The 26,000-nt window shown below is 39.6% G+C and overlaps 1 protein-coding gene across 2 annotated transcripts; it reads right to left on the bottom strand.

Moving 5' to 3' along the window:
• Nucleotides 1–1,045: 1,045 nt before the first annotated feature.
• Nucleotides 1,046–26,000, bottom strand: LOC104055285 (ADP-ribosylation factor-like protein 8B). Of its 2 annotated transcripts, XM_054087570.1 has the most exons (7): nucleotides 25,660–25,997; nucleotides 21,252–21,332; nucleotides 8,297–8,370; nucleotides 7,842–7,935; nucleotides 5,719–5,786; nucleotides 3,993–4,063; nucleotides 1,046–1,441 (listed from the first exon to the last, which is right to left on the bottom strand). In XM_054087570.1, exons 1-7 carry the CDS (start codon nucleotides 25,846–25,848, stop codon nucleotides 1,392–1,394), a joined length of 627 nt encoding a protein of 208 aa, XP_053943545.1. In that variant the 5' UTR covers nucleotides 25,849–25,997; the 3' UTR covers nucleotides 1,046–1,391. The 2 variants fall into 2 exon arrangements, with proteins under 2 accessions (XP_053943545.1, XP_053943555.1); XM_054087580.1 differs by lacking the exon at nucleotides 3,993–4,063 and having other exon boundaries at nucleotides 25,660–26,000.

Below are 26,000 nucleotides of genomic sequence, written 5' to 3'. Positions count from 1 at the left end.
AATACTGCAAATATTTACGAACAAGGACCATAACCTGACTCTCATGCCTGCAGCAGAATTCCTGTTGACACTTGATAAAGATTTTATCAAGTCTGTGCAATATGTTTTAAGTAGCTTTTCAGAGCCATCAGCCTACAAGCATCTTCAAACAGACAAGAAATGCTGCTGTTTTTATAGTTCATGTACTTAAGCGCAAGAACTGCATAAATGACTGACTTACAACTTTTTAATACCAAGCAATCAGTTCTACCACATCTTTAGACCAGCATTCCAGAATGTCTCCCTCTTAGATCTGCAAGTGTCCTTGAAATATTTAGTCACAGAGCAGCCATCTTGCATTAAGTTTTAAGTCTATTTTTCAACATCAATTTTCCATATTTTACAGAATTTCCATACTCTCAGAATTCCCATCAGAGTGCTTCTAAGTGAAGCACTCAGAAGCAGGTATCTGTACAATGTTAGCAAAGCATCAAAATTTTAAAAGTGAATTACTTCTTTAAACTGTTTCAAATAACTAAACCTACTTCAGAGCCCAGCTATATAGGGCTATATATTCAAATTCTGCAAGGTTCAACAATGGAAAGATCAATCAAGAAGTTATTTCAGTTACAATAAAAAAGCTTAGCAAAACCATGAGTTTCGGCGGTAATAATGTCAGAAAAGATGCATATGATCTCACCTCTCTCTTTGTATTTCATTCTCCATTTAGCAGACAAGAACATCCGCTGCAATTCCAGATTCTTTCCTCTCCCAACAGAAGAGGACAGATTTGTCTAGAATATGTTTTACTTCTCAATTCCCAAATAATATTCTTATTAATAATTTACATTAGTGACTGGAAAAATTAGATAACTACTGATAAACTACTTTGGATATAATTTCTCACCAATTAGAGTATTTTAAAATGTTATGATTAACAGCACGTTGTTCAAACATTATGCTTTTAATTATGATTTTAATTGATAATTGATACTTAACTACAGGTGTTTGCAGGGAAAAAATACTTATGCATAATTATATGACACATTCAAAGAAACCAGTCATATAAGTTTTCACTGTGCAGTTTATTTGGTTCCAAATTAGAAAAAAAATTACTAAGTATTTGACAATGCACATGCATAAACTCCAATATTTCTGCCAAAAAAAGTATTGATTTCTTTCAGTCTTGTATTAACGCGTTCAGGAATTTCACACAGGCAGACAAACATCTGGATTTTTTAAAAAAGAATCAAAACAGAGAGACAAGCTATAACTCAGTTTTACATCTGTTAACAAATAGACCAAAGTCAGTTGAGTCCTGGTAGTACACAGTTGCATTCTTTATCTTTTCAGTTGTGTATAGCTGATAGGAGTCAAAGTGATTCAGGAGTTATCTTCAGTAGAAGTTTTCTTCAACAGTGTCTTGATTTGGAGTGCTGAATAAGCCACTGTAATGTAATGTCTGCCAGGACAGATCAAACAAAATTAAAAACTCAACAGCCTGTTTGCAGAGGGTAAAAGGACAACAGAACACCAGCAGGTTAATACAAAGAAAAAGAACCCACTCCAGAAACCACAGGCTTTCATTTACACCTAATTAAAAATCAGTAATTAAAACTCTAGGTGTGGGGGGGAGGGACTCTGTTGTTTGTTTGTTTGGGGTTTTTTTTTGAAATTATGTACATCAAGTTCTCTAAGCCACAGATGAAAAACTGCTGGAAAAGCAAGGATTTAAGATGACCACAAAATGAACTCTAAAATCCAGACAGGAATGAAATGCAGTGTGAGAACAAAGACGGAAATAGAAGGGTAAACATCTAACAAACATTAAGAAGCCATTTAGGAAGGTTGTAGGAGTCCAAGGCCTCTGAAAGACATGCAACACTGGACTAAAATTTGATAGCTGAAATTGGTACCCCTCCTGACACAACCCAATGCATTGGGCTGAAAACTGCAGCAGTTCACAAACTGATTCACGAGCAGATTAGATGTTTTTGCCTCAAGGCCATAACATCTGTCACGAAGGCAGGAAGGATGTCAGGGGGCAGCAACAGCTCTAGCCCTCAAATTTAAATTTGTTGCCACATCTGCCCTAAGTTCAAGACAGCACTCCATGAATATCCTGGTAGATCAGCTTAGGCACTAAGATTACAGACAAAAGCATCCTATGGCATCTAAAACAAACTAATAACTATATATTAATCTTGCATGGTTTCTCAGGACAGAGAAACTGGCATCCTTACACCTATACATCCTGATGAGATGTATAGCTACCTAGGCTGCAGTTAGCACTGAAAAATGACTGCATTCAACTGCACTGACACCAATCAAAAAGGCAGAGGAAGAAGACAGCTCCCAGTCAGTAGTTTCATCACTTCAATAAGCCAAAGATATTTTCACTACAGTTTTTCATTATAAATTATACTTTCCAGTCCTTTTATCTCCCTAGGTTCTTGGGGAATCTCTTTTCACTTTTTCAAAGTCCTCCTCACAACATGGCACACAGTGACCCAGTAATGCCCGCACAGTTCCAAATAGACATGATATATGCAGTCTGCTCCCATTTGTTATTTCCTTGGGCAAATTTTCAGGAACCACAATGTTATACTGGAAGACATCTGACTGATTTTCAGTTAGGATTTGAGTCTTTTTAGTCACTACTCCCAGGACTTCCATAGTAAGTGATCTACAGGGTTCTGCATTAGTGATCATCCTTTGAATTATTTTACCATTTGTAAATTTTAGCATGTTTTTTTCCCCTGCTTTTCTCCTCTGGGCCATCCACATAAATGAACCAGGATCAAAACCTGTTTTTCTCCAGGATCATTTCAGAAATTAAGCTGGTTTTATCAGTTTCTAGTTGCAATACCACTTTGAGATCCTTCACGGAAGCCTTGCCAATTTGATGAGGATTAAGCACTGCATTTCTAAAAACCTGATCACCTTCACTGCCCTTCACCTATGCAGATATGATTATGTAGTGTTCCTTAGTCCTCGTATCCCCAAGTCTAATCTTCCCCAGTGTAATAGTACATTCTGTGTATTTCCCTTGCTTGGAGACAATTCTAGCATTGCAAGCTGCAGCAAACCTGGGTCTGGTCTCCTTCAAACCAACGTATCCAAATCATGTACACCATTTTCAAGAGAATGTCGCACTGCCTACCAAATCCCTGCACAAAGCTGAAACCTCTCTCAGCTCTCTGAAGCCCAAGTGTCATAGCATAGTCTCCTCACCACCTCCACTACCTGTCTCTCTCTACCTAGGATGGAAAGAAACTGGCTTTCCTCCCATTCCCACTGTCTCACATTCAGCTAAGCCCTATAGAACTGCCTAGCTCTTCTAACCACTCTGACTTCCTCAAGAAGCAGCTGGAAATACATGCCCAGGCTGTATCTCTCCCATCCAGCATCACTTGCCTTAGCAGCATGCAAGGAAGGATGGCACAGAGGCAGCATGACCCCAGGAAACTGATGCTGCTGGCTTAGCCTGTGCTTCATCCCTTCGTCCTGCACTGCGGAAGGAAGAGAAGGGGAGAACATGATGGAAGAAAGGGATCGGAAAGTGGAAGAAAGGGAGACAGGAAAGGGCAAAAAGCAAAGGCAGATGGAAGATGACAATATGGGGCTTTTATAGGTCTTCAGTGACTTCAGGATACTCTTCATGTCTCCAGCAGGACAAAGGCACTAGTCCCTCAGCTTAAGGAACACTACCGTACAGCTACACGCATGTAAGACCTACTTACAAAGTAAAGGTGTGTATGGAGCAAAACACTTCGCAAAGTTTTTAAAGCATTACCTAAAAATTGGAAATAAAAGTGACTCCCTACAGTACGCATAATTCTATGTTAAGATAAATACAATTTTATACAGTATTTGCAACAAAAATTTTCAAAGTATATTGATATTTTCAATTATATATTGGAGTTAGAGATTCAAATCTCGTTAACATTTTTTAACAACTGATCCAAAGTACAAAATATACACTGATGATGCTGCAAGAAAAAGAAGCTTACCTATGTTATCCTTTTCTTTACAGGAAATGGAATAGCAACAGATTTCTCTGTCTTGAATAGCTGAAAGGTTTCTACAGAAACAAAAATAATAAAATAAGTAGTGGTATTACTTATTATTGTTACAAAACCTGACAATAGACATTTCCATTAAATTACATGCTTTTTGCTTTTTACTCGGTTCAATTCTATCCTCAGATATTAAATTTTAAAATATGCTACTGAACACAAAATCCTCACATTTCTTAAAGATTAAAAGGTTATAAAGTCATTTCACAAAAGATCAAATTTCTCATTAAGTCAGTGTGATAGCGACCAGTAAAAACACAGAAATCCTTGAGTGAGGTGAACCCTCCCCCCTACTCAGCACTGGTAAGGCCATACCTAGAGTTCTGCATTCAGTTCTGGGCTCCTCAGTAAAAGAGGGATGAGGAGGTACTCTAGATAAAGCCCAGTGAAGGGCCACTATAACCAGCAAGGTACTGGAGCTTTTCACATTATTATGACAGGCTAACAGAACTGGGACTGTTTAGCTTAGAGAACAAAAGGCTCAGGGGGAATCTTACTATGCAAAGTGAGGATTCAAAAAAGATAGGAGCCCAGTGACAGGACAAGATGCAATGGGAACAAACTGAAACACAGGAAGCCCCTTTGAACTTAAACACTTTTTACCTCTGAGGGTGAACGAGCACTAGCACAGATTGCCCAGTGAGGCTGCAGAGTCTACATCCTCAGAGATATTCAAAAGCCATCTGGACTTGGTCCAGGGCAATCAGCTCTAGAGAACTCTGCTTGAGCAGGTGGGAGGATGGGTGGACAAGATGACCTCCAAGAGGTTCCTTCCAACCTCAGCCATTTTGTGTTTCATAAGTCTCAGTTCAGCTGCCTAGCCTTTGGACCATCCTTCTATACTGAAGCTTCACTTCATAGAATCATAGAATCACAGAATCACTAGGTTGGAAGGGACCCACTGGGTCATCGAATCCAACCATTCCTAACACTCCCTTAAACCATACCCCTCAGCACCTCATCCACCCATCCCTCAAACACTGCCAGGGAAGGTGTCTCTACCACCTCCCTGGGCAGCCTATTCCAGTGCCCAATGACCCTTTACGTGAAAAAATTTTTCCTGATGTCCAGCCTGAACCTCCTCTGCAGCTTGAGGCCATTCCGCCTAGTCCTGTCCTCTGTGATTTGAGACACAGAATCCTGTTCAGCAAAATTAGTGCTACAGTGGCCATTTTTACAAAATGTTCTATTTCTTTTACAATCACCCTTACAATGCATCAAACTAAGTTAGTTTCAGTAATCCATAAGTATATGCTTTGCAAACTTTCCAAAAATATCTGAGTTGCTGAAATGTAGACGGTAGTTTGATGTCGTTCTGTTCTAATGCCATGCAAGCACTAAAGTGCTACTACAGCGTACTCTGAAAAGCATAAGCAAGCCTGTTACTACCTACAGCAGGTGTATCTTCAGTGATGGAAAAACAGGATTATCTGAAACAACTTTATACAACAGAAATAATAATCAAGAGATGTTCAAATCTACTACAGTTCAGTCATCAGCCTAGATTGCTATTTCAACTGCCAGCAGAGCTTGAAGTGGAGTAACTGAGAACATAAAATAGAATCCGTTATAGCTGGTTATTGCCACAGACTACCAACGATTTTCTCCAGCATATCAAATTTCACAGTGTTTCAGCTTTTTGCATAGGCCAGATACTTACAATTTCTCAATTAACTGCTTTTCATCCAGTGCACCTGGGAGGTCTCTTTTATTTCCAAGGACTAACATCTGAAAGAAATCATTCATACTCATGTTAAATCCACGAGCAATAACAGTTTGTCTTTAACCATTTGTTGGCCTTATTTTGGATCTTGCAGCTAAGTACACAACAGTGCACATACTCAAAATCATCAATGGCTGTGGAGGCATCATGGAAATCGGACCACTCCTAGTCAGGGTCAGATGCTGGATGCATACCCTCCAAAAACTGGCTCCAACTATTTCTGGGTGGATCAATGTCAGAAGTCTCTTCTGGAAGTGAATTTCTCCGTGTACCAGGTGCACTCAAGCTACCAACAAACATTCAATTCACAGAACCAGACTAATGTTAATCAAAAGTAGGACCCCAGCAGTACAGGGTGGGTCCTCAAGACCCAAACACAATTCTCTCTACAGTTTTGCTCCTCTGCTTCTTAACATTGACATACTAAACAGCCAGGCATCCAAGCCATACATCATCCAAGCACCAGTCAAACGACTGATTCCTCTCCCTCTACTTTAAGCATCCATGCTAAAAATCAGAAAGGAAGCTATAGGGAATTAAATCTGAGAAATGCAGGGAATTTACTGAAAGAGTTCAGAGTCCCTACACAATACTGAAGGCCTGAAGCATAAATTAAGGTCAGATAAATGGGTTGAGCACATTGGAAGATAAAGTGCGCAGAGAAAGATTTTTCTAATTATGACTGCAATATTGTTTTCCAGATGTGTTACAACTCTGGGTCAAGACTGTCCCATTATTTCCCATGAATCTGGAATATATTAAAACTCATTATCTGCAGTCTTAGATTAATAAAGCTACTTCAAAATCTATAATGCCAAAGTCTGAGTACAACAAATTGAATTCAGTTCAATAGTAGGTACTACCTATCAAATAATAGTAAGTAAAAAATACATTACTGCACCTTGGAAATTACTGTGCTGGTCAGGATGGGCAATTGGAATGTGGTATTATAACACATGAAAGGAAAGGAACTTAATTAAATACTCTGAAAATATTAGAGACCTATCACTTCAAGAAGGAAAAGTGAGAAGTAAAACAAGATGTGAAGACAGTACAAAGGACAGACAATGTTACTCGCCCTGAATAGCTTGACTATAGATTTATGCAGGATTTGTTCAATATGTACTTTAAAGTGAAACACTAATAGCAAATCTTATAAAAAAGGTGGAGACTTGCCTGAAAAACTCTCCTTTGAGCATGTATGTGTGAGAACTTTATTCTCACAATGATTACATGTTGTTGGTCTGTCTACTCATCCTTAGATTACTTCGATCATTTGCACTGGCCAAGTGTCCTCATTTTGCTTATAAAAAAGGGGCCAAGCAAGAGCCATCAAGTTGCATCTAACTCCTTTCTCATTTGTATGTACCACTGTTTTCTTTCTTATGATCAAAGGTATGAACTCTTGCTTGGTGATGTCAGCATCAAAGATCAATGCTAATATGATGGATTCCTACTAGGTCTAACCTGACAGATTACACTTAATTAAACAACATTAGTCTGCACCTCCATAATTCCTCCGCAGAATTTCAGCAGAATATATTCTTTGACACTTCCTATATATTTGCATTTTTTTCCACACAGTTTATTTAGAAAAACTAAAAAGAACCAAAGGACACATAAAAAGTCAAGCTTCTCCACATTCTCTGGAAGCAGAGGACACTATTTGACATTAGTGCCTGCCAACCTTCAGAAAGACAAACCTCACATGCCTTAAGATACTGTCAGAACATATCTGGGTCAGTGGTTCAATCCCAGCCAACAAGGGGACTGACTGGAAGTAATTACTGTCTGATAATGCTACATGTGAAAATGTTTTTTTTTTTTCCCAAATCTATTCTGACCTTTAAACAAGAAAACATAGAAACACACTGCAGCACCAATAAGATGCTGAGTCCTCTGAAAAAAATGCCACAATATTTTTTGTTAGGAGTACATCATAGTGCATCAAGGCTGCATCGTATTTATAGTAGTATTTTCAAGAGCCTAGAGGAGGCAATTCATGTTCCTTTAGGCTACACTGTCTACATTCAGGTAAGAATAATAAACAAAATACTTACTGGAATGCCATGCAATTGTGGCTTATCTATCAAACTGTGTAGCTCATTCTTTGAAGCTTCTACTTTTTCTAAGTCTGCTGCATCCACCATGTAACTGCAAAGGGAATATAGTTATTTATGGTTTTGTCTATTAATTGCAGAAAGTTGAATTAAAATAGCTGATATGTAACAAATTTATTCACATTGACTACAGCACTGGAACTGTCCTAAGTAGTATAAGCCTAAGTATAAATAATGTATTTATTCATACAGTAAGATACAGAATTAAATATGGGCCGTGGGGAAAAAATGGCCTGGAAAGTGCAATTACTTATATATCTGTGTGTGTAACACGCAGTACTTTTATCATGTTGGGTTCTCTTATGTCATGGAGGTGGACAGGTAGAAAAGCATATCTAGACTAATAACACATATTTTAAAATACATTTTGTATGGGAATACACAAGAAAACTTACACAACTGCATTGACTCCTCTGCAATAACGCTCCCACATGCTTCGAAACCTTGGCTGCCCTCCAATGTCCCATACCTGGAAAAGGAAAGAACATCCTAGCCCCAAAACTTTTAACTACACAGTACTCACAGAATTAAAGATCTCTGACATGCAGCATGCAGGTAGTATTGGCCATGCCTAAATGTAGGCAGTTTAAGTGACCTTCTTCAAGAGACTATTCTTCTCAGCCCCTTCAAGTCAATGAAGGGGGACAGACACATTCACATGGCAAGTCAGTCTTGCGACGTTAACTGCTCCAAATGCCCATTTTGGAGACTGCTCGTTCATTTCCCACACATTCTAAGAAAGTCTTAATCAGATACCAAAGCAAATTCTTGCAAATATGCTGTCTAAACCCCAGAAAGAATAGCAACATCGTATGAAAACTGCTAGGAAGTTGAATTTTTTATGGGGCTAGGGAGACCTGAGTTGAGAAGGCATCAGGCCTTCAGCAGGATAAAGACAGATATTAAGTAACTAAAGAGTTGAGTGGAGAGCAGATTGAGACCATGTATAAGATGATATACTTTAAGGAGCTCCAACAGCTCCACAGCGCTCCCATTTGTTTATCAGATGCTCTTTAAATTTAGACACATGGATTAACTGATCAGAAAGGAAACAGTAGTGTAGGGTAGGCCTGAAGTGATTAATCACTGAATCTTAAGGAAAGGAAGCTCAAATTCTGCTTGGGATTTTATAAAGCTCCAAGCTTCAGAATACTTATGCATGCTATTAGCGTCCAGCAATCCAGCAATCTGAATTCCTTGTCGTTAAAAGGCTAGCACATTATTTTTCTGTACAGCAGTTACTTATTCTGCCTTCCTTGCAAAAATTCAGTAATTTCGGTGGATGACAATAGTCTTGTTTCAAAACTGTTTCCAAGATCAAAATACCCCAGAAAGGACCTAATTCATGCAGGCAAGAGCTGCATGATAATATAGTTGCTGCAGCTACATCCAAAGACAGTTGTTTTACAAGTGACACACTTATTGAAATAGTGATGAACAATGAAAAGTAAAAGGAATGCATTTGTTCCTATGTCAAGGAAAAAGAAAGTAATTGTTCCTTATTTTGATCATATTTAGCTATCATCTAAACAGTATGTACCACATAACAGGCCTAGGAGGCATATCCATTACAGCACAAACTAAATTTGGAAGTAATATACACATAAGCAAAATTTCCTTAAGAGTTGTTTTCATAATTACACTTTATAAATACAACATACTAAACCTGCTGTGGCAACAAAGGCTTGCACCAGAGCAAGACTTAACAGACCCTTGGGATAAGGCCTTTTTCAACCACTATGGACTACATTTTTAATTCCACAATCCACAAATCATATTTATCAATTTCTCTATCACTTTCAACACCTTATGTTCATGTTTTAGAAAGAAGTTTTTCTCAAATCACCATTAAAATCATTCCCTGATCAACATCTTACTATTCCTTCTATCATAACATTAGTATATCACCTCATTGTAGATTGCCTTTGATCTCCTTTATTAGATCAAGAATTTTACATATGAAAGAGTGTTGAGTGAACTTCGGACCATGAACTGTGTATCAATTATTATCTGCATTGACATTTGAAACGTGGTTTCAAAAATTTTAATAAAATAAACCTTTTATTTTAAAAGCTTGAAAGAGATGAGTACACAGTTTGGTATTAGATGACAAACCTCACACCAACACTAATGACTCCAATAACTCATCAGGACCTTGAAACTATCAGTAACCATCTGGTGCACATCTGCGTGTCTGGAAAAAGAAACTGGATTATTTTCTTGGTAGATCAGAGAAGAAAGAAAGAGAAAGACGAGAGGGAAGGCCAGTAGTAAGGTTAGATTTTTGGATACTAACAGTGATTTTTCCTGGTAGCCGCAAAAATCTACAAGCTTATGTAGCCTGAACTAATCACAAAATAAATAAGACAAGGTAAAGAATTACTGGTTTTGTCCTTGTTTGATGATATAGTATATTAAATTACAATGCAGAATGAGTATTCTCATTAAGAGAAAAAGTCACCTTGAAACAATGGAAAGATAAGTCATTTCCAGTCAGTTTCCCTAATAAGGCTTACAGCTATTCATTAAAGTACAATGTGAAGCACAAAAGATAGACAAGGTGTTTTAATCGGGCTTGGGAACTCAATATTAAGTTATAATCATCTGAAATGGGGAAAGAAAATAAATGCAGGAAATCTAAATTTGCAAGTTGAATCCAACACTACAAATACTTGAACTCAGAAATGTATTTTTCTGCTTGAAAGTATTCAGAAAATATCAGCCATAAAATGTAACCCGAACAAACAGGTGAAGAAATTCTAAACAAAGAGGAGTACTGGGGCAGAATGAGATAGTACCAGCAACAGCCAACACCATGTTCTAAACAGCCAAGTCCACGTACAGCAAGATGTGACTAATGAGATCATGCATAACACAGGAAGGAATCACAGGGTTCATAGTCAACTCAATGTGTAATGACATGGAGTAACTGGCAAGCATGGGATTTATCTCCCTCAACTTCAGCCACCTAAAATGTAGGCATCTAATCCAAGTGACTAAAATTGCTCTGTAGCTCTGTAGCTACTGAAGAGCTCGGAGGGCATGCACAACAGGAAAAAAACAACTGCATCTTTTTCTATCCATCCTGCCTACCAAGTGAACCATTTTTGCAAAGCATGCACTGCTCTCCATCGCATTTAGTCAGCTCAGGCTGGGTTCCTCCTTTTCACCTGGCTAAGGTCAGGGGAGATAAATCCTATATAATTCCTTATCCTGGACTCTTCAACCAGTAATGTTCAGCATCTCTGTCCAATAAATGAGAAGAATAAAAAGCTAAATCAATAACTGTAAAATTTTCAATAAATTGCCCTCTGGATACAAAACTACAGAGCCTTACTTGCAGAACCAGCCATGTAACCTATTGTGAAAGTTAGTCTACCTTACTACCTAAGAATACTTACTACCTATTATCCTGTATTTCAGAAATGTCTTTACAGTTGCTCTTGAAACTCAAAAAAAAAAATATGCCAAGTGGCTACATTTTCTGCAGGAAATACCTTCCAGAACACTATGTGCTTTGAAGTCAGTCTTGATCCTTTATGGAAAAAACTGTTTTCACCTCTCACTGGTGACCAACCCCAACTTTTAAACACTTTTTGCAACTCTGTATTTTATTTTACTCACCTCAGACAGAAAACATGCTATACACACACTTCACAGTTTATAATTATTTTATTCATAGCACTTTCACTGAAGAACTGGAAATGGACTTAACAGTTACAACAAAAAACGGATAAACATTCTACTCCCGAAAACAAGCGCAGAGGCACTTCAGTAGGAGTTGGATACATTTGCCATTTTATTAGAGACAAGAGTGTATAATGTTGGAAGAATCAACAGGCAGATTTTAAATATGGCACAAAGGAAAAGCCTGCTCTCAGAAACCATTTTCAGAATCTCATTGTGCTTACCTCCATATTGTGTTCCAAGGCAGGAAGGCATCAGGGTACTCAGCTTTAGAGGTAAGACTGTAATCCCCTCGATTAAGATGTAACACACCTCTAAATAGAATGAGCCAATCCAGCCTCACCTCAACATTGTGTCCTCCACAAAGCAGAAAGCCTTGATTCTGCATGAGCACGTGTGATCCTTTGTACCGTCTTTTCACATGGTTATGATTCAATCTCTAGCCACCAAAATCCAAAAGGTTCTAGTGAAAGCAGGCATATAGAAGTTACAAGTTGTAGGCAGAGCTTCCATTTGGAAGACTGAGGGCAAGGAGACCAGAGGCAAGGACACCGCTAGCTCAAAAATGCCGATCAATAACTACTATAGTGATCATTAATTTTGCTTGTCCTTGAAGAACACATAACCCTGAAAGCAAAAATGACTGTGCTCAACAGCAGATAAAAGCCATGAGGATGTACAACAGTCTGCATGCTGGGAAAACATAATCTAATATTGGTAGATTAGACAACAAAAGGACATTCTCCAATAACAGATTTAAACCCACAGAACAGCTCTCTGGTACTCTCTTCATCTGTTCCCCTTGCCGTCTACCTTTTAAGTCTGAGCAATTCCGACAGATACCCAGCTTTTGTCAACGAGGCAAAGCTGCTGAGGATAGAGCTAACCAGGGGCAGCATTTATGGTTCACAGGTGTCCCAACAGGATGTTAAACTAGAGCATATGTTTATGTAAACTTCAAGCTGGGAGTGGATAAAAAGAAAAGATCAGAATCCTAAAGTATCCGGACTGACTACAAGGAAGATCTGAAATAAGGCAGCTGAAATTTCACGCACTGCAGTTCAAAATGCTACATCTGGACAGAGGGAAACAAATGCACTAGCACAAAACAGATAATAACTAGACAGATGTGCAGGACAAAAAGCTTCAGCAGTTCACAAACTAAGTATGTATTTCAACAGTGCTGCTGATCTTAAATCATCCTGTACTAGCAGAAGCATCTTATGTATGATTTTGGAAGTATGTACTGCCCCATCCTCAAGTATCAGGGAGACTCTGGTTTTGAGCACCAGTCTAAAGAACACACAAAGACAAATCTGAAAAAATCCAGATGAGATAAGAAAGGGTGAGAACAGACTCTGAAATTAGGACCTATAAAGACGGGAGTGGGATGCAAACCTATAATGTTTATAATGCCCAGGAAACGGCTGGCTACAGGGAAAGAGAGGGAGAGGGGAAGGGGAGCTCAATTTGTGATGACAGCAACTCATGTCAGGTATCAGGGAAAAAAATCTTTCTAACACTTCAAGAGAAAGAATACTACACAAAACAAGGGATACTGTGGAACCTTCTTCATGGAAGAATGAATTTTAACAAACACCTACCTAAGCTATTTGGACAAATATCTGATTCACCTCAAAGCACAAGCTTGGTTTAGATGATTAATTTTTAGGAGTCCTAAACAATTGTTCATTTAGGAGTCTGAACGACTGCTGAGACATTCCACACTGCCTGTTCGAACTCAGGACACTGGCTCCAGGCCCCATGTGTTTTTCACAATCACTGCAGAGGTTCCTATCTTATGCGTGATCCATTCTAACACTCTGCAGCACACAACTCTCAGCACAGAAGACTTCACTTCCAAAACTACCAGATGTGAGAGTGCTTTCCTACTTTTCCTTAACGGATTATTAAGCAATTCTTAATATGCCTCACATTTATTCTCTAAGTCACTCTCTAACCCTCACTGAAGTCCTTTTAACAGAATCACAAAAACATTGAGGCTAGCAGAAGCCTTTGGAGATCATACAGTCCAACTCGCCCTGGTCAAAGGAGGGTCACCTAGAACAGACTGCTCCATAACCTTCCTGGTCAACCTGGTTCAATATTCAATCACATTCACATTAAAAATGCTTTTTCTTGTGTTTTAAATGGAATTTCTTGTATTACAGTTTGTTCCCACTGATACTCTTCCTCCTCCCTCTCTGCCACATCAGAGGAAACAGCAAGCAGCATGGCTTTGACCCTCGCAGACTGGCCTGCACTGGCCTGGGCTGCACGTCCTGTGGAAGGACGCTGGCCTCTAGTGGTCACAATTAGGGTGACTGCACTCCAACCTCCACAGATCCAGTCCCTTGAGCAGCTGGTCACTGCTCCCTCCAGGTAGCAAAAAAATCACGTGGGTACAGACACTGGCTGGGGGTGGCATTTTAAAAAAATGAAGTGCAAAAGAATAATTAGGCTGCTGCATTTCCTGTGCATATACATGCCCGGTGTTGCTCTATTTCTTTTTCACGACTGAGTCTATCCTAAGACCATCACTGTGAGAATCAAAAGTTGAGTAACTGGAGTTTCACAGCCATTTAAAATAACAGTGCATGATGCATGCCTTCTGAAGCTCTCAAAATTTGGTTTGTTAAAAGCCATTTTTTAGCTACTGTCTAGCTTATTCAACAGTAAATCTTACCAAAGCAAAAAGATTACTAATAATGACCTAATCCAAAACCAGAGGAAACCCATCAAAATCAAATCACTGAGGAAAAAAACTTCCTTGTAATTAAAACCTCAAATTAATTTACTCACAGATTTTGTCATAAAACAGTGACAGCCATCCATTTCATTAGGAACTTCATCAAAATAGTTGTAACAGATCCATAACTTGTAGCACATTAGGTATTTTGAAGCTTGATATCATCTTGTAATTTAATATATCAACTACAATCTCAAACCTTCCTGCTTAGAATTCAAATGGTGCCTGGTAAAATTGTTCCTTTCTGCCTCCTCTATTTTTGGAAAGAATAGGTGACAAGTTTTATGAAATATACTGACAAGCCAAAATTTGACAATTCACGGTTAAAGCTGATAGCTTGACATTTCTGATCATGCTCAACTTTGATTAAAAAGCACATGAAATTGGCATCTTCCCACAAAACGTTCAGGCCTGCATGAATCAGTGTTTTTCTTTCAGTGTACGTTTTGGTTTTTTTTTTTAATTTCAGTATGGTTCAAACAAATACTCACACACAAGCATGCCAGTGAGGATCCTTTTATACTCTAGGATTATAGACTATATAAATCTGCTGGCTTCTGGAAATGACTGCCAAATATGAAGGAAGTAAAGAAGACCATGGGCTCCTCAGTTCTTGTTGGCTTATGGAATTGTATGCAACCTGGATATAAAACTGCAGTCAACAAATCAGGCACTAACACTGCACTACTGCAGTACTTCCTTCTTAGTGGCCAATGCCGAAGTCTGGCAAAAACCAGATAAGGATTAGTATCACCTATTTGTTGGTACTGTAACTTTCTTTGCCTGGGGTGATCAGTCTTAGCCTTCTCGAGTGCCATTTTTTCATTCCATGACTTTTGGACTCAGACTGCTGCTCAGCCTCACTCTGACAGTAAGTCTAATTGATTCAGTTTTGCAGTGTCTACCGAGACCTTTGAAAAAGGTCAGACACAAGACCTATCTGCTCATCATGAATAATGTTCTTGCCATGTTTGAAGGGCTTCACATGTTTAGTAAAATAACACTTTATCCAAGAAGTTTAAAAATAGCTGCCAGCTGGATATCATAATACGTCTACGAGAAAGGTAATCTGCTTTGTTGGGATGCAAAAGTTAAAGAAAATTTCACTCTGAATCCTTCTTGAATAGACTGCAAATAGCTCATCAGAGGAATCAAGCAAGAGGCTTGATTCCTTTCTTCCTTTATCAATTCTTCCTTTATCAACACCATTCTTCCTTTATCAACTTATCAACAAATGATATAATTCTAACAGTTAAATAAATTTTGAAGTTTTACCTAGCAATTAGGCTGTAAGATTTTAACAGCTTACCCCTGGACACCGGAATAGTGACATACAAGTAGTTCATCTTGAGAGAGTTTTAAAGAAATAAGCATATATACATACAAGCCATATTCCCCTTCAACCTCTTACTTTCACTGTATGCTACTGTAGCAGAGAGACCATGAGAACTTGTTAAGATAAATTATATTTCTGTGCTGACTGGCTTCCAAACTAAGTACCATTTCTGAAACTAATAAGCATATCAATAACTTTAGCATTACCCACTTAATTCTTTTAACAACTATATATAATGTGACTTTTAAGATCAAAGTGGCAAGGCACAGTTCCACAGAAACTCACATACCTCCTCCCTGCGCCAACCTGGGACCCGGACAAGCTGGAGAAGAGGGCCTGTGTGAACTTCATGAGGTTCAACAAGGCCAAGTTCAAGGTCCTACATCTCAGTCGGGACAATCTGTAGTTTCAATACAGGATGGGGGATGATGTGACTGGGAACAGCCCTGCAGAGAGGGACTTGGGGGTCCTGATTGATGAGAAGCTCAACATGAGCTAGAAATTTGTGCTTACAGTGCAGGCCAACCGTATCGTGGGCTGCATCAAAAGAAGCGTGGCCAACATGTCGAGGGAGGCGATTCTCTCCCTCTACTCTGCTCTCATGCGACCACACCTGGAGGACTGTGTCCAGTTCTGGAATCCTCAACAAAAGGAGGAGATGGAACTGTTGGAACGGGTCCAGAGGAGGGGCATGGAGATGATCAGAAGGCAGAAGCACCTCTGCTCTGAGGACAGGCTGAGAAAGTTGGGGTTGTTCAGCCTGCAGAACAGAAAGCTCTGGGAACACTTTATAGTGACCTTCCAGTACCTGAAGGAGGCCTACAAAAAAGGTGAGGAGGGACTTTTTACAAGGGCATGTAGTGACAGGACAAGGGTGAATGGCTTTAAATTGGAAGGCAGAAGATTTAGATTAGACATTAGGAAGAAATTCTTCACAATGAGGCTGCCTAGAGGAGTTGTGGATGGCCCATCCCTGGAAGTGTTCGAGGCCAGGTTGGATGAGGCCTTGGAGGAGCCTGGTCTGGTGGGAGGTGTCCCTGCCTATGTCAGGAGGGCTGGAACTAGACCTTTAAGTTCCCTTCCAACCCAAACCATTCTATGATACTATGATTCACCTACCTGAAATATCCTGGCACAAAAAATACTTTATTTTTGAAGACTCTGCCTACTTGTATATACTTCTGTTTGTATAGTTGAATGAACCATCAATAGCTTTCTCATTTTCTTCTACACCTGACAATTCTGTAGCAGCATCAGTATAGCACACCCAACTACCTTCACGCTTTTTCTACATGAGCCCTAAATCACAGCCTTATTGTTTCTATGCTAAAGATAGAAAACAATGGAACTGAAAGACAATTCCTGTTCCTGTGGATTATTTATGAACTACAGCTGAAAGTGGCAACTTTTTTACTGACTATGGCATCTGTGAACTACTTTGATCAGTGGTAACGCAAGGCAGATGAAATGAAAAGTGTGTGAAACTGACATTTAGGAATAATTAAAATGGTATCCTCTCCCAGATTAAGTGGGAAGCAGTGTTAAAGCTCAAGCGGAAGGCATTGCTTCAGTACAAATGTACTCTTCTGAAAGAGATGGGAAGACTCAGGCAGGAGGACAAAGAACACCTGCATGCCTGAAAGAACAATAAGAACAAAATATCTCTTTTGAGTAAACTGAAAGGTAGGACAGTTTGACTGTTTCAACTGAAACAAATAGCTTTTGCTTCTGAGTCTGCATTTGCTGCTTTGTGTCACAATGCTAATCACAATATTGTAACTGGTCTCATTTTCCTGCACATCTGTCACTAATGCATAGGACGTCAAAAAAACATGGGATGGCCTTAAGATGCATTTATACTTGTAAGGCAGTACGTCTGACGTTCTTGTTGTAAACACACTATTTGACTTGCTGTCACAGCTACTGGACACCTTGACTTGTGTACAATAAACAGAATCCTGTGGAATAAAATCAATAGCATTAACACATCAATCAGACTGATTCTGATATCAATGCCTACTGATTTCTCCATAAATTCTCTTTTATAACTAATAACAAATTAATCATAAAGACTAGAAAACTTAACACCATGTAAAGTTTGTAAATCCAACAATATAACATTAAAAATTTTTTTTAAATAACGTCCCTTGTTCAGTTTGTCCAGTTTGTCTCTAGCACGAGGAACACCATACTGAGATTTAGAAGTGCTGTCACAGGCAGAATAGCAGGTATATGAACAGGTTATTTTGTGAATTATTTTTTTTTTAAGAAGGGCGTATTTTATTTCCCCATACAAGAAAGGTTCTGTTTGGAAAGCAGAATTTGGACCTCAAAGGAAAAGATGTTCAGAAGTTCTGATTTTGGCAAAAAAGGCACTCTTTCATGAGAAAATAAAAAGGAACATACCAAGCTATTGTTATGATGAAGTATGTTCTTTCTATAGCAGAGTTCAGCTCTTTGCCTAGTAGCCTGTGGACAGTTGTTAATATGCACTCAACGGAGGAAACCAAGACTAGAATTTCTTTTTTTTATCTTATTCACTGACAAACTCACTTCTGGACTAAGCAAGGACATTTGTCATTTCACCTTTAAGGGTAAGAGCAAATATTTTGAGCAATGAGGTGTCAATGGTTTGGTCTTCGTATGTATATACAAAGGGATGAGGAACAGAGAAACCAGGCAGTGTAAAAGCTTTGATGAGGAAAGGCTAACAAGCATAAGGAGAGTTGGAGGGAAATTCCATAACAAGGAAAGAAAGGAAACAGCTCTCTGCCTATGAGTATACCTTCTTGTTATGCAGCATGAATACTGCCCTACTGCAATCAAAGCAGATGTTCCTCTAAATTGAAATTTCCCCTTACCAGCTTTACTGTACATGCATTATATGCATAAGCAGAGATGGTTACAGAGAAATGAACGAGCAGGGATGAGGAAGATCTTGGATCATCATGTGTAATACTGACAACAGACATAAAGAAGGGCCAAGACCAGAAGTTGAATCTCATCATTGATGAAATTTTGTGTATTTGCACCAGTTTCAAACATAGCATTCACAGAACTAATAGACAGCATGACTCTTCATTTACAAAAAAAGCTGCATAACTGTTTCTCAGCAGAACACGCACCTTGTGTGCTCCTTCTGCCTCCTGAAAGACCAGTTCATTTACCTTTTACTCCTTCTGATTACCGTGTCTCCAAAATAAACTGAGCATACAGGGTTGGCTACAAGAATTAGTGCTGAGAGACTTTTGATTCTGGTCACCTACATTTTGCCAAAGTCAAGCTGATGCAGGCTTACCCACATAGCCATACAAATTCCTCAGCTTCAGAGAGTTGCCCGCTGTGTAAATTAATGCTAATCTTGAACACCTATTCCGGAAAACAAACTCCAAAGTTTAACTGGATTTCATTCCATGACACCATTAGTTCCTGCATATTTAACTCACAATAGGTAGCATCACCTGAATTTAAAAGTTTGCTAGACAGACTAGTAATAGCGAACTTCACTAAAACAACGCTGAAAATTTTGATCTTTGGAAATAAACTGTAAAATGAGGGCCACTGGACACTCACACTTGTGGGTGTTAGTGATTCAAGCACCTCTCAACTCATCGTTAAAGAAGCCATAAAAAGTGAGAAATCAAAGACAAAAATTCTTTCTGTTTCCATTATCTGTGCAGAGTAAGGGTGTTCTCCTCTCAAAATTTCAGAAGGTTCAATCTGAAACTCTTGTGGTATGTGCTTTTCTTGCTATGTTATTTTTTAATAAAATATATAATGAAGGTATAACAATGTGTTATTTATTTCAAAACATTAAATTGGACATTTTGTCCTACTATCACATAAAAACTGGTTGTTAAGGCTACAGAAAGACATTCCCTACCGAAAAAATTCTCAACTCAAAGTTTTTGTACCCTGGAAGGACAGATGTTTTACTTCAAATAAGAGTCTGGCCATGTTGAATCGAGTATTGCAGTGCTCATTGTGTGACAGTTTGGTTTTTTAAATCCACAAACACATACACGCCATCTACACAGAAAAATAATTTAGGCTTCTATTAGTCATTCACCTTTCAGGAAATGCATGAATTAAAAATGCTTACATGATGCTACATTGTCTTCTTGCTTACCTGCTCCATGATAAAAGTGAGATGAGATTCTCTCCCAAAGTAGGCTCTAATCATGTACTTATCATACTGATCATGCACAAAGTCACAAAGCTGAGGTTACCAAGGCAATAATGATTCTCCTCCACTTTAGTTTTACTCCATTTTCCTTTTAAGCCTTTTACAGTCTTTACTGTAAAGACCTAGGTTTAAGATACTCACCATTATTAGCTTTTCGCAATCTGCCAAAATTTCGTGGGAAATTAAAAACAAATCAAATCATCGGTAATGTTAAACAGTTTTTATTTCAGTCAAATCCAATATGAATTTCAAGAGGGTATACAGGAAGGAGATCTGAGGTGATGAAAGGAAATAGTTGAGTGACATTAGCCTTCCCATTTCAATGGATTTCAGAAGACTGGCTTATCAGGCACTGTAGCATACAAGCAGCTGTAGAGGAACCTACTGATTATTCTACAAGCTTATAACAGAGAAGTAGGTACACAAGTGAAATGTACACCCGAAGGCCCTACAGTCATGTGAAATTTTGAAAAAAAACTAGCAAGGTACTAAGACCAGAAACAAACAGTCACCCTATCTATATCCCTAGGGTGATTTTAGGTTTAGGGTTTTTTTTATTTCAGCTTCAAAATCTCCCGATCAACAGAAGTCAATTGTCCCTTTTGCCACCCTTTACCTGCTTACTGTTTAGTATGAGTGAGTAGACAATTAACAACTGCTCATATTCACGTTACAAGTAATTTCAGAAAATCCTCCCTAGGTTTAGGAGTTGTACTAAACCAGAGGAAAAATAATATCTTTAGAACCAAGAGAGACAGGAGTGGAAATGGAGGAAAAAGAGGAAAAAGTCAAGGTAAAGGCAAAAACCTATATTCCCTTCATCTAATTTTAGACAGAAGTTATGAATTCGATCCAGACTAACCAACCAGGGTCCCTTCACAATCAAACAACAGAGAGAGTCATAATGCTACTGAAGTGATTTACATCTATTTTGATGCCTATGGCACGAATCACAGCTAAACTGGCATTTCTCTGTAGGTCTAAGAGATGGTTCCCTAACAACTGACTTACATGAGATCTTTTATTTCTGTACAGCTCACAAGAGAGAGGCAAGAGAGAGGCAAGAGAGAGGCAAGAGAGAGGCAAGAGAGAGGCAAGAGGTACCTCCATGAGTCAACTCAGGTCCCATAATATCTCAGAATGTTATGGTCTCTCTAACCAAAAAGAGTGCAACAAAGCTTCTGCCTGGCATGGATATCATGAAATCAAATAGATTAATGCAACAAAGAACTATACGACTACATGCTTTTTAAAAAAAGTTACTTTTAGCTAGAAAAACAGATAAATGATTCTATCATCTTAAATGAAATTTCCTATGCTTTCACATTTCAAGCTTAAACCATTTTGTGTATTAGTTATTCACTCTGCATTAATTCAAACATGCACGCTTACCTTTATGGTAACATTCCCTTTCGTTATTTTTCTCATATTGAAGCCTACTGTAGGAATCATATCTTCTGTGAACTGCCCTGACTAGAATACAAACAAACAAAAAAAAATTTAACTTATTATAAAATAGTTAATACACAAGAGATGACTCTCTTATTTGCAATCTAAAACTTTTTATTTTACAACACAGTAAACTATCCCTTTAATTTTCAACAAGAGCACTGATCAGCACTTCAATTAATGCATTGTCACACCCAGGAAGACTGTTCATTTCAGCCCCTTTAAATGATCTTTTATTCTCCTCAGCAGCAAAGATCACCCCAGAAACCACGAGACTTCAGATAATTCTTCATCTGATCCCTAAGCAAACCACAAAGCAACACAGTCAAAGTACAGAATCACAGACTCATAGAACGGTTTAAGTTGGAAGGAACCTTTAAAGGTCATCTAGTCCAATCCCCAACATGATAAAATATGATAGAGCTGACTATACTGTGATTTTTCCCTTTAGCTTCCTACTGCTATTACAAATAGCAAAAATTCCAAACACAATAAACAATGAAAGAGCACTCATCTAGACAGTACTCTACATGCAGACCCTTTCCTTCTGAGTAGGTGACAGCAGAAGAGTCCTGTTGTGGAAGCTAAGAGAACACCATTAAGACAGAAAAATACAAGGTATTAACTTAGCAAACCATAAACCCAGACTACAGAATCAAAGTGCTGCCTCCTCCCCCAGTTCAGAGAAGTATTTCTACAAGACAGACGCTTGCTATCATGCCAACAGGAACCTTACACACACCTACCCACTACAGAAGACAGCTTTTGAGGAGAAAGGAGAAACTCAGATCTAAGTAGATAACTCATTTCTAATTTTTCCTTTTGACAATGTATTATCAACACAGTATTGTGTCTCCTAGGAGTGTTGCATTGATACACAGATGGTTACACACTCTCTGCAACATACACAGTAGTCCTGGTTTTCCAGTCATCCAAAAAGAAGAGCAAGACCTTCTGGACTTGCCACTGCCCTTCCTTATCTATTTGCCCATACCCCTTCATTCAACTCATCATCCCATATGCCCTGGAGATAGTGGGGAAGAAAATATGGATATGTGGATGAGGAGGGAAGCAGGCATGCTCTAACAGGTCTCTCCCATCTGAGAAGGGAATGATCAGGGTGAACTAGAGCAGTCACATGCCTCACAGTGCACACACTGCCAGCAGCTATCCCTAATGCTGTTGCTGATCTCCCTGTGCTTGCTGCAACTCTTCTCTTCACTGTTTGTGGCAGAGTAAGAATACACTATGCCTCCAATTCATGTTAATTATTTTTAATCTGGGACTTTAAAAGCTGTATAACCTTTGGCAGTTACTTGATCCTCTCATGAGACTTTAGGGTTTGGAATTACATCTTTTAGGCAAGAAAAAACTTCTTTTAACTACTTGTTCAACCTCACCTATGGGAATCTTCTTGCTATCTTCTGCACTATACATCTTCACTATCTTTTGTTTCTGAAAGTCCCTTTTTCCCTCCTCTTTCTTTGCTTCTATGACTTGCCAACAGCAGTACGAAAAACAGTGAAGACAAATGCACCTGCACCTGCAGTTTCATACAGAGGCACTCACCTAGTAGTGACAGAAATTTTTAATTGAATGGAGTAAGACAAAGCCAATCAGTTACCATCTCCTGTAGCAGGTGCTGTCCCAATTTACTAAAATATATAGTACATTTATTTGTGGAGGACAGATACATAAACACATATGAACACATAAACCCTGAGAATGTATTATCAGTGCTCAAACACAGGAATACCCGACAAAACAGCCAGCCAACCCAGGAAGCTATTGTTTAAACAAACTCATAGAAAGTCAGGATTTCACCTTCCTTAGTGAATTATACAGCATCTGTAACATGCTAAACTGGAAGATAAAAATAATTTTAAAAATTCATACCTGCTCTGATATTGGGGATAGAAAGTAAAGAATAAAGTGTCCCTTTATTGATCTTTAGTCTTTTCCTCTAACAATTTTCCATTCTGGTTGAACAGAACCAGCTACAAAGAAAGTAATATGTTTACAGTTGTTTACCCCTTACAATGATGAAAAGAAAGTAATACGTTGAATCTTTTGCCAGCATTAGTCTAAAAACTCTGATTACTGTGTTTTGTTTTGAGTGTTGTAAGCACCATAAAGTAAAAAATCTGTTCTATTTTGCTTGCTAAGGAAGTTTTACATGACAAATTGCCTATTTTTGTGAATATTCAAGCTGTGCAAACAAGTTTATTGTTGCATCTCAGTAAAAGAGATTACATTTCTGACACAGATGAAAACAACTGATGCTAAGAAGTTTCTAATGTTCTCTTTAAATGTTGCTGCATACTGAACTGATAATGAATACTGTCATAACCCCTCACCATAACGATCATGGGCCAGATTCCACTCCATTATATCAGTGCACTTCCACAGTAAAAGGCAGGGAAGCTATTGAAGGTTTCCACTGGTAACAGAGGACCACATACGGCTCAAGCTCTTCAGGAAGAAGATTGTCTCAAATGGTGTTTATTCAGTATTAGCCCAATAAGATCTTTGAATACTATCACAAAGGTGAAAAAAATAGTAATTTCCTAACATTTATTTTTGTGACCCACAGCAGTTTGTGTTTTAAGCAGCTACTATTTTCTGATGGTTGTTTTCATCCCATCACACTCCAGTCACACACACACAAACAAACATGGAGTTCCCAATATATTTGTCATTTTGTATAACCTGTATTCAAGAGTAAGCCACTTTCCATTGCCTTACTCCCAAATTCTTCAGTGATTTTCATGGTGTGTCATCTCCAGACAGAAAGAATCAAAAGCTACAAAGCCTGCAAGAATATTTCCTAGGTCAGAAAACATGGATACTTTGGAGAATATTCTTAAGTGATATATCTGCTGGCAAAATCAGACCTGCAGTAACAGCAGCCCTCTGGTATTCAATATATTAGCACAGGAGAGACAAACACATACGATGCCACTCTACAGGTGGTGTAGCATAAATGCATGAACAAACATTTACACACACAAAGTCTAATACCACACACCACTGTCAGACATCTCTAGACTACTATGTTCTTTGCTCCATTTACAAAAGCAAACCAATTTAATTTGTCATATCTTTCCTGTTTCCTCTACAAAGTTCACCCTCGGGAGATGAACGCTTCCAATGGCCATGAGGATTGCTGAGGCGTGTATTACCAAGACTGATAGAGCGCCCAACCAACCAACTACAATACCAGTTAGAGATCATAGAACTGTAGAATAGCTGGAGTTGGAAGGGACCTTAAAGATCATCCAGCCTCAACTACCCTGCCAGGGACATGCCCCACTAGATCAGGCTGCTCAAGACCTCATCCAACCTGGCCTTAAACACTTCCAGGGATGAGGCATCCACAGCTTCCCTAGACAACCTGTTCCATCATTTTCAGTTCATTGATTGCTGTTCCACAACACACACTTCCACTGCTTTCTGTACTTTCTCTACCCCATTCCTTTCTCTCCTTACTCTCTCCACTTCTTCACTCACATTAATTTATTTTTCCTTTAATCCATAATTGTATACAAAAGCAAACAACAAGTATCATGTACTCATGTTCAGCATTGTCTCAATCTCTCCAACTTTAGGCTATACACCTCCCAGTATCGGTTTGACTCTTGATCCGGTTAACATTTCAGGACAAGAACTGAAGAGCACCTGGAAGCCTGTATCTCACGGCACGTGAAAATGTAAAAGCAGTGACCACCTCACATTTGAAAAGGGTACACACTGAGGAGTTTCGTGATTATTATTAACCATATTCAGCATATGCATTTGCTTCCATCTTCCAGTGGAAAGCAAATCTTTGGGATGGACCCAAATGGAGGAAGGCAGAGAGCACAGCAAAGAAAGGTAAGGCAGGAGACGAAATGGGAAACGTCACGGTGGGCGTCGGCGTTAGAGAGGATCGAGGCAGGAAGGTCACGGCCACAGTAGGAACACCCAAACCAGACCCGAACGCTGGAGAAGAGCCATCAAGGAACCGTGGGAGGCGTTAATATCGATGCAGCTGAGGGGAGGGGAGAATTTAGTGACGGGGGAGCCGTAGCCTCGGCGGATGCACGATTTATTCCGAGTTATTTTTGGTTACACCGGCCACGAAAACCCGACTCCGAATCGCGGGCGAGAGTCCGTGCCCAGGAATCACGCTTTGCAGTGAGGCACAGCAGACGGTTTCTTTCCCCCCTCTCACACCGATTTCACCCCCATGTGAGCCTCCTGAGGGACCCCCGAGCCCGCTGAGGGACCCCGAACCTCCCGGCCCCTCCTCCCCTCCGCACTTGTTGCGGGCGGATCGGGGGCGCCCCCGCCAGCCCCCCGCCGCCCCTACCGCCAGCACGGTGAGCAGCGTGGTCTTGCCCGAGTACTGCAGCCCCACCAGCGTGAGCTCCATCTCCTCCTTCCAGAACAGCGAGCGCAGCCACTCCAGCAGCCGCGCCACCAGTGCCAGCATCCCTCCCAGCGCCCCCGACCTGCGGCAGGCGCCCAGCCCCAGCGGCACCGCCTCGCTGCTGGGCATGGGGAGCACGGGGCCGCGGCGACGGGGATGGAGGGATGGAGGGCCGGAGGGCGGCGGCGATGCTGCGCGGGACGCCGAGCGCCAGGCAGGGCCCTCACGTGATGGCGGCGCCGCCACCGCCCTTCTCCGCGGCCGCAGGCACGAGGCGGGGC

Source organism: Cuculus canorus, chromosome 1, assembly GCF_017976375.1.
Source record: "Cuculus canorus isolate bCucCan1 chromosome 1, bCucCan1.pri, whole genome shotgun sequence".
In the NCBI taxonomy this organism is placed as follows: Eukaryota; Metazoa; Chordata; class Aves; order Cuculiformes; family Cuculidae; genus Cuculus; species Cuculus canorus.
The sequence above is the reverse complement of the archived record's forward strand: the minus strand, read 5'-3'. Positions and strand labels throughout refer to the sequence as shown.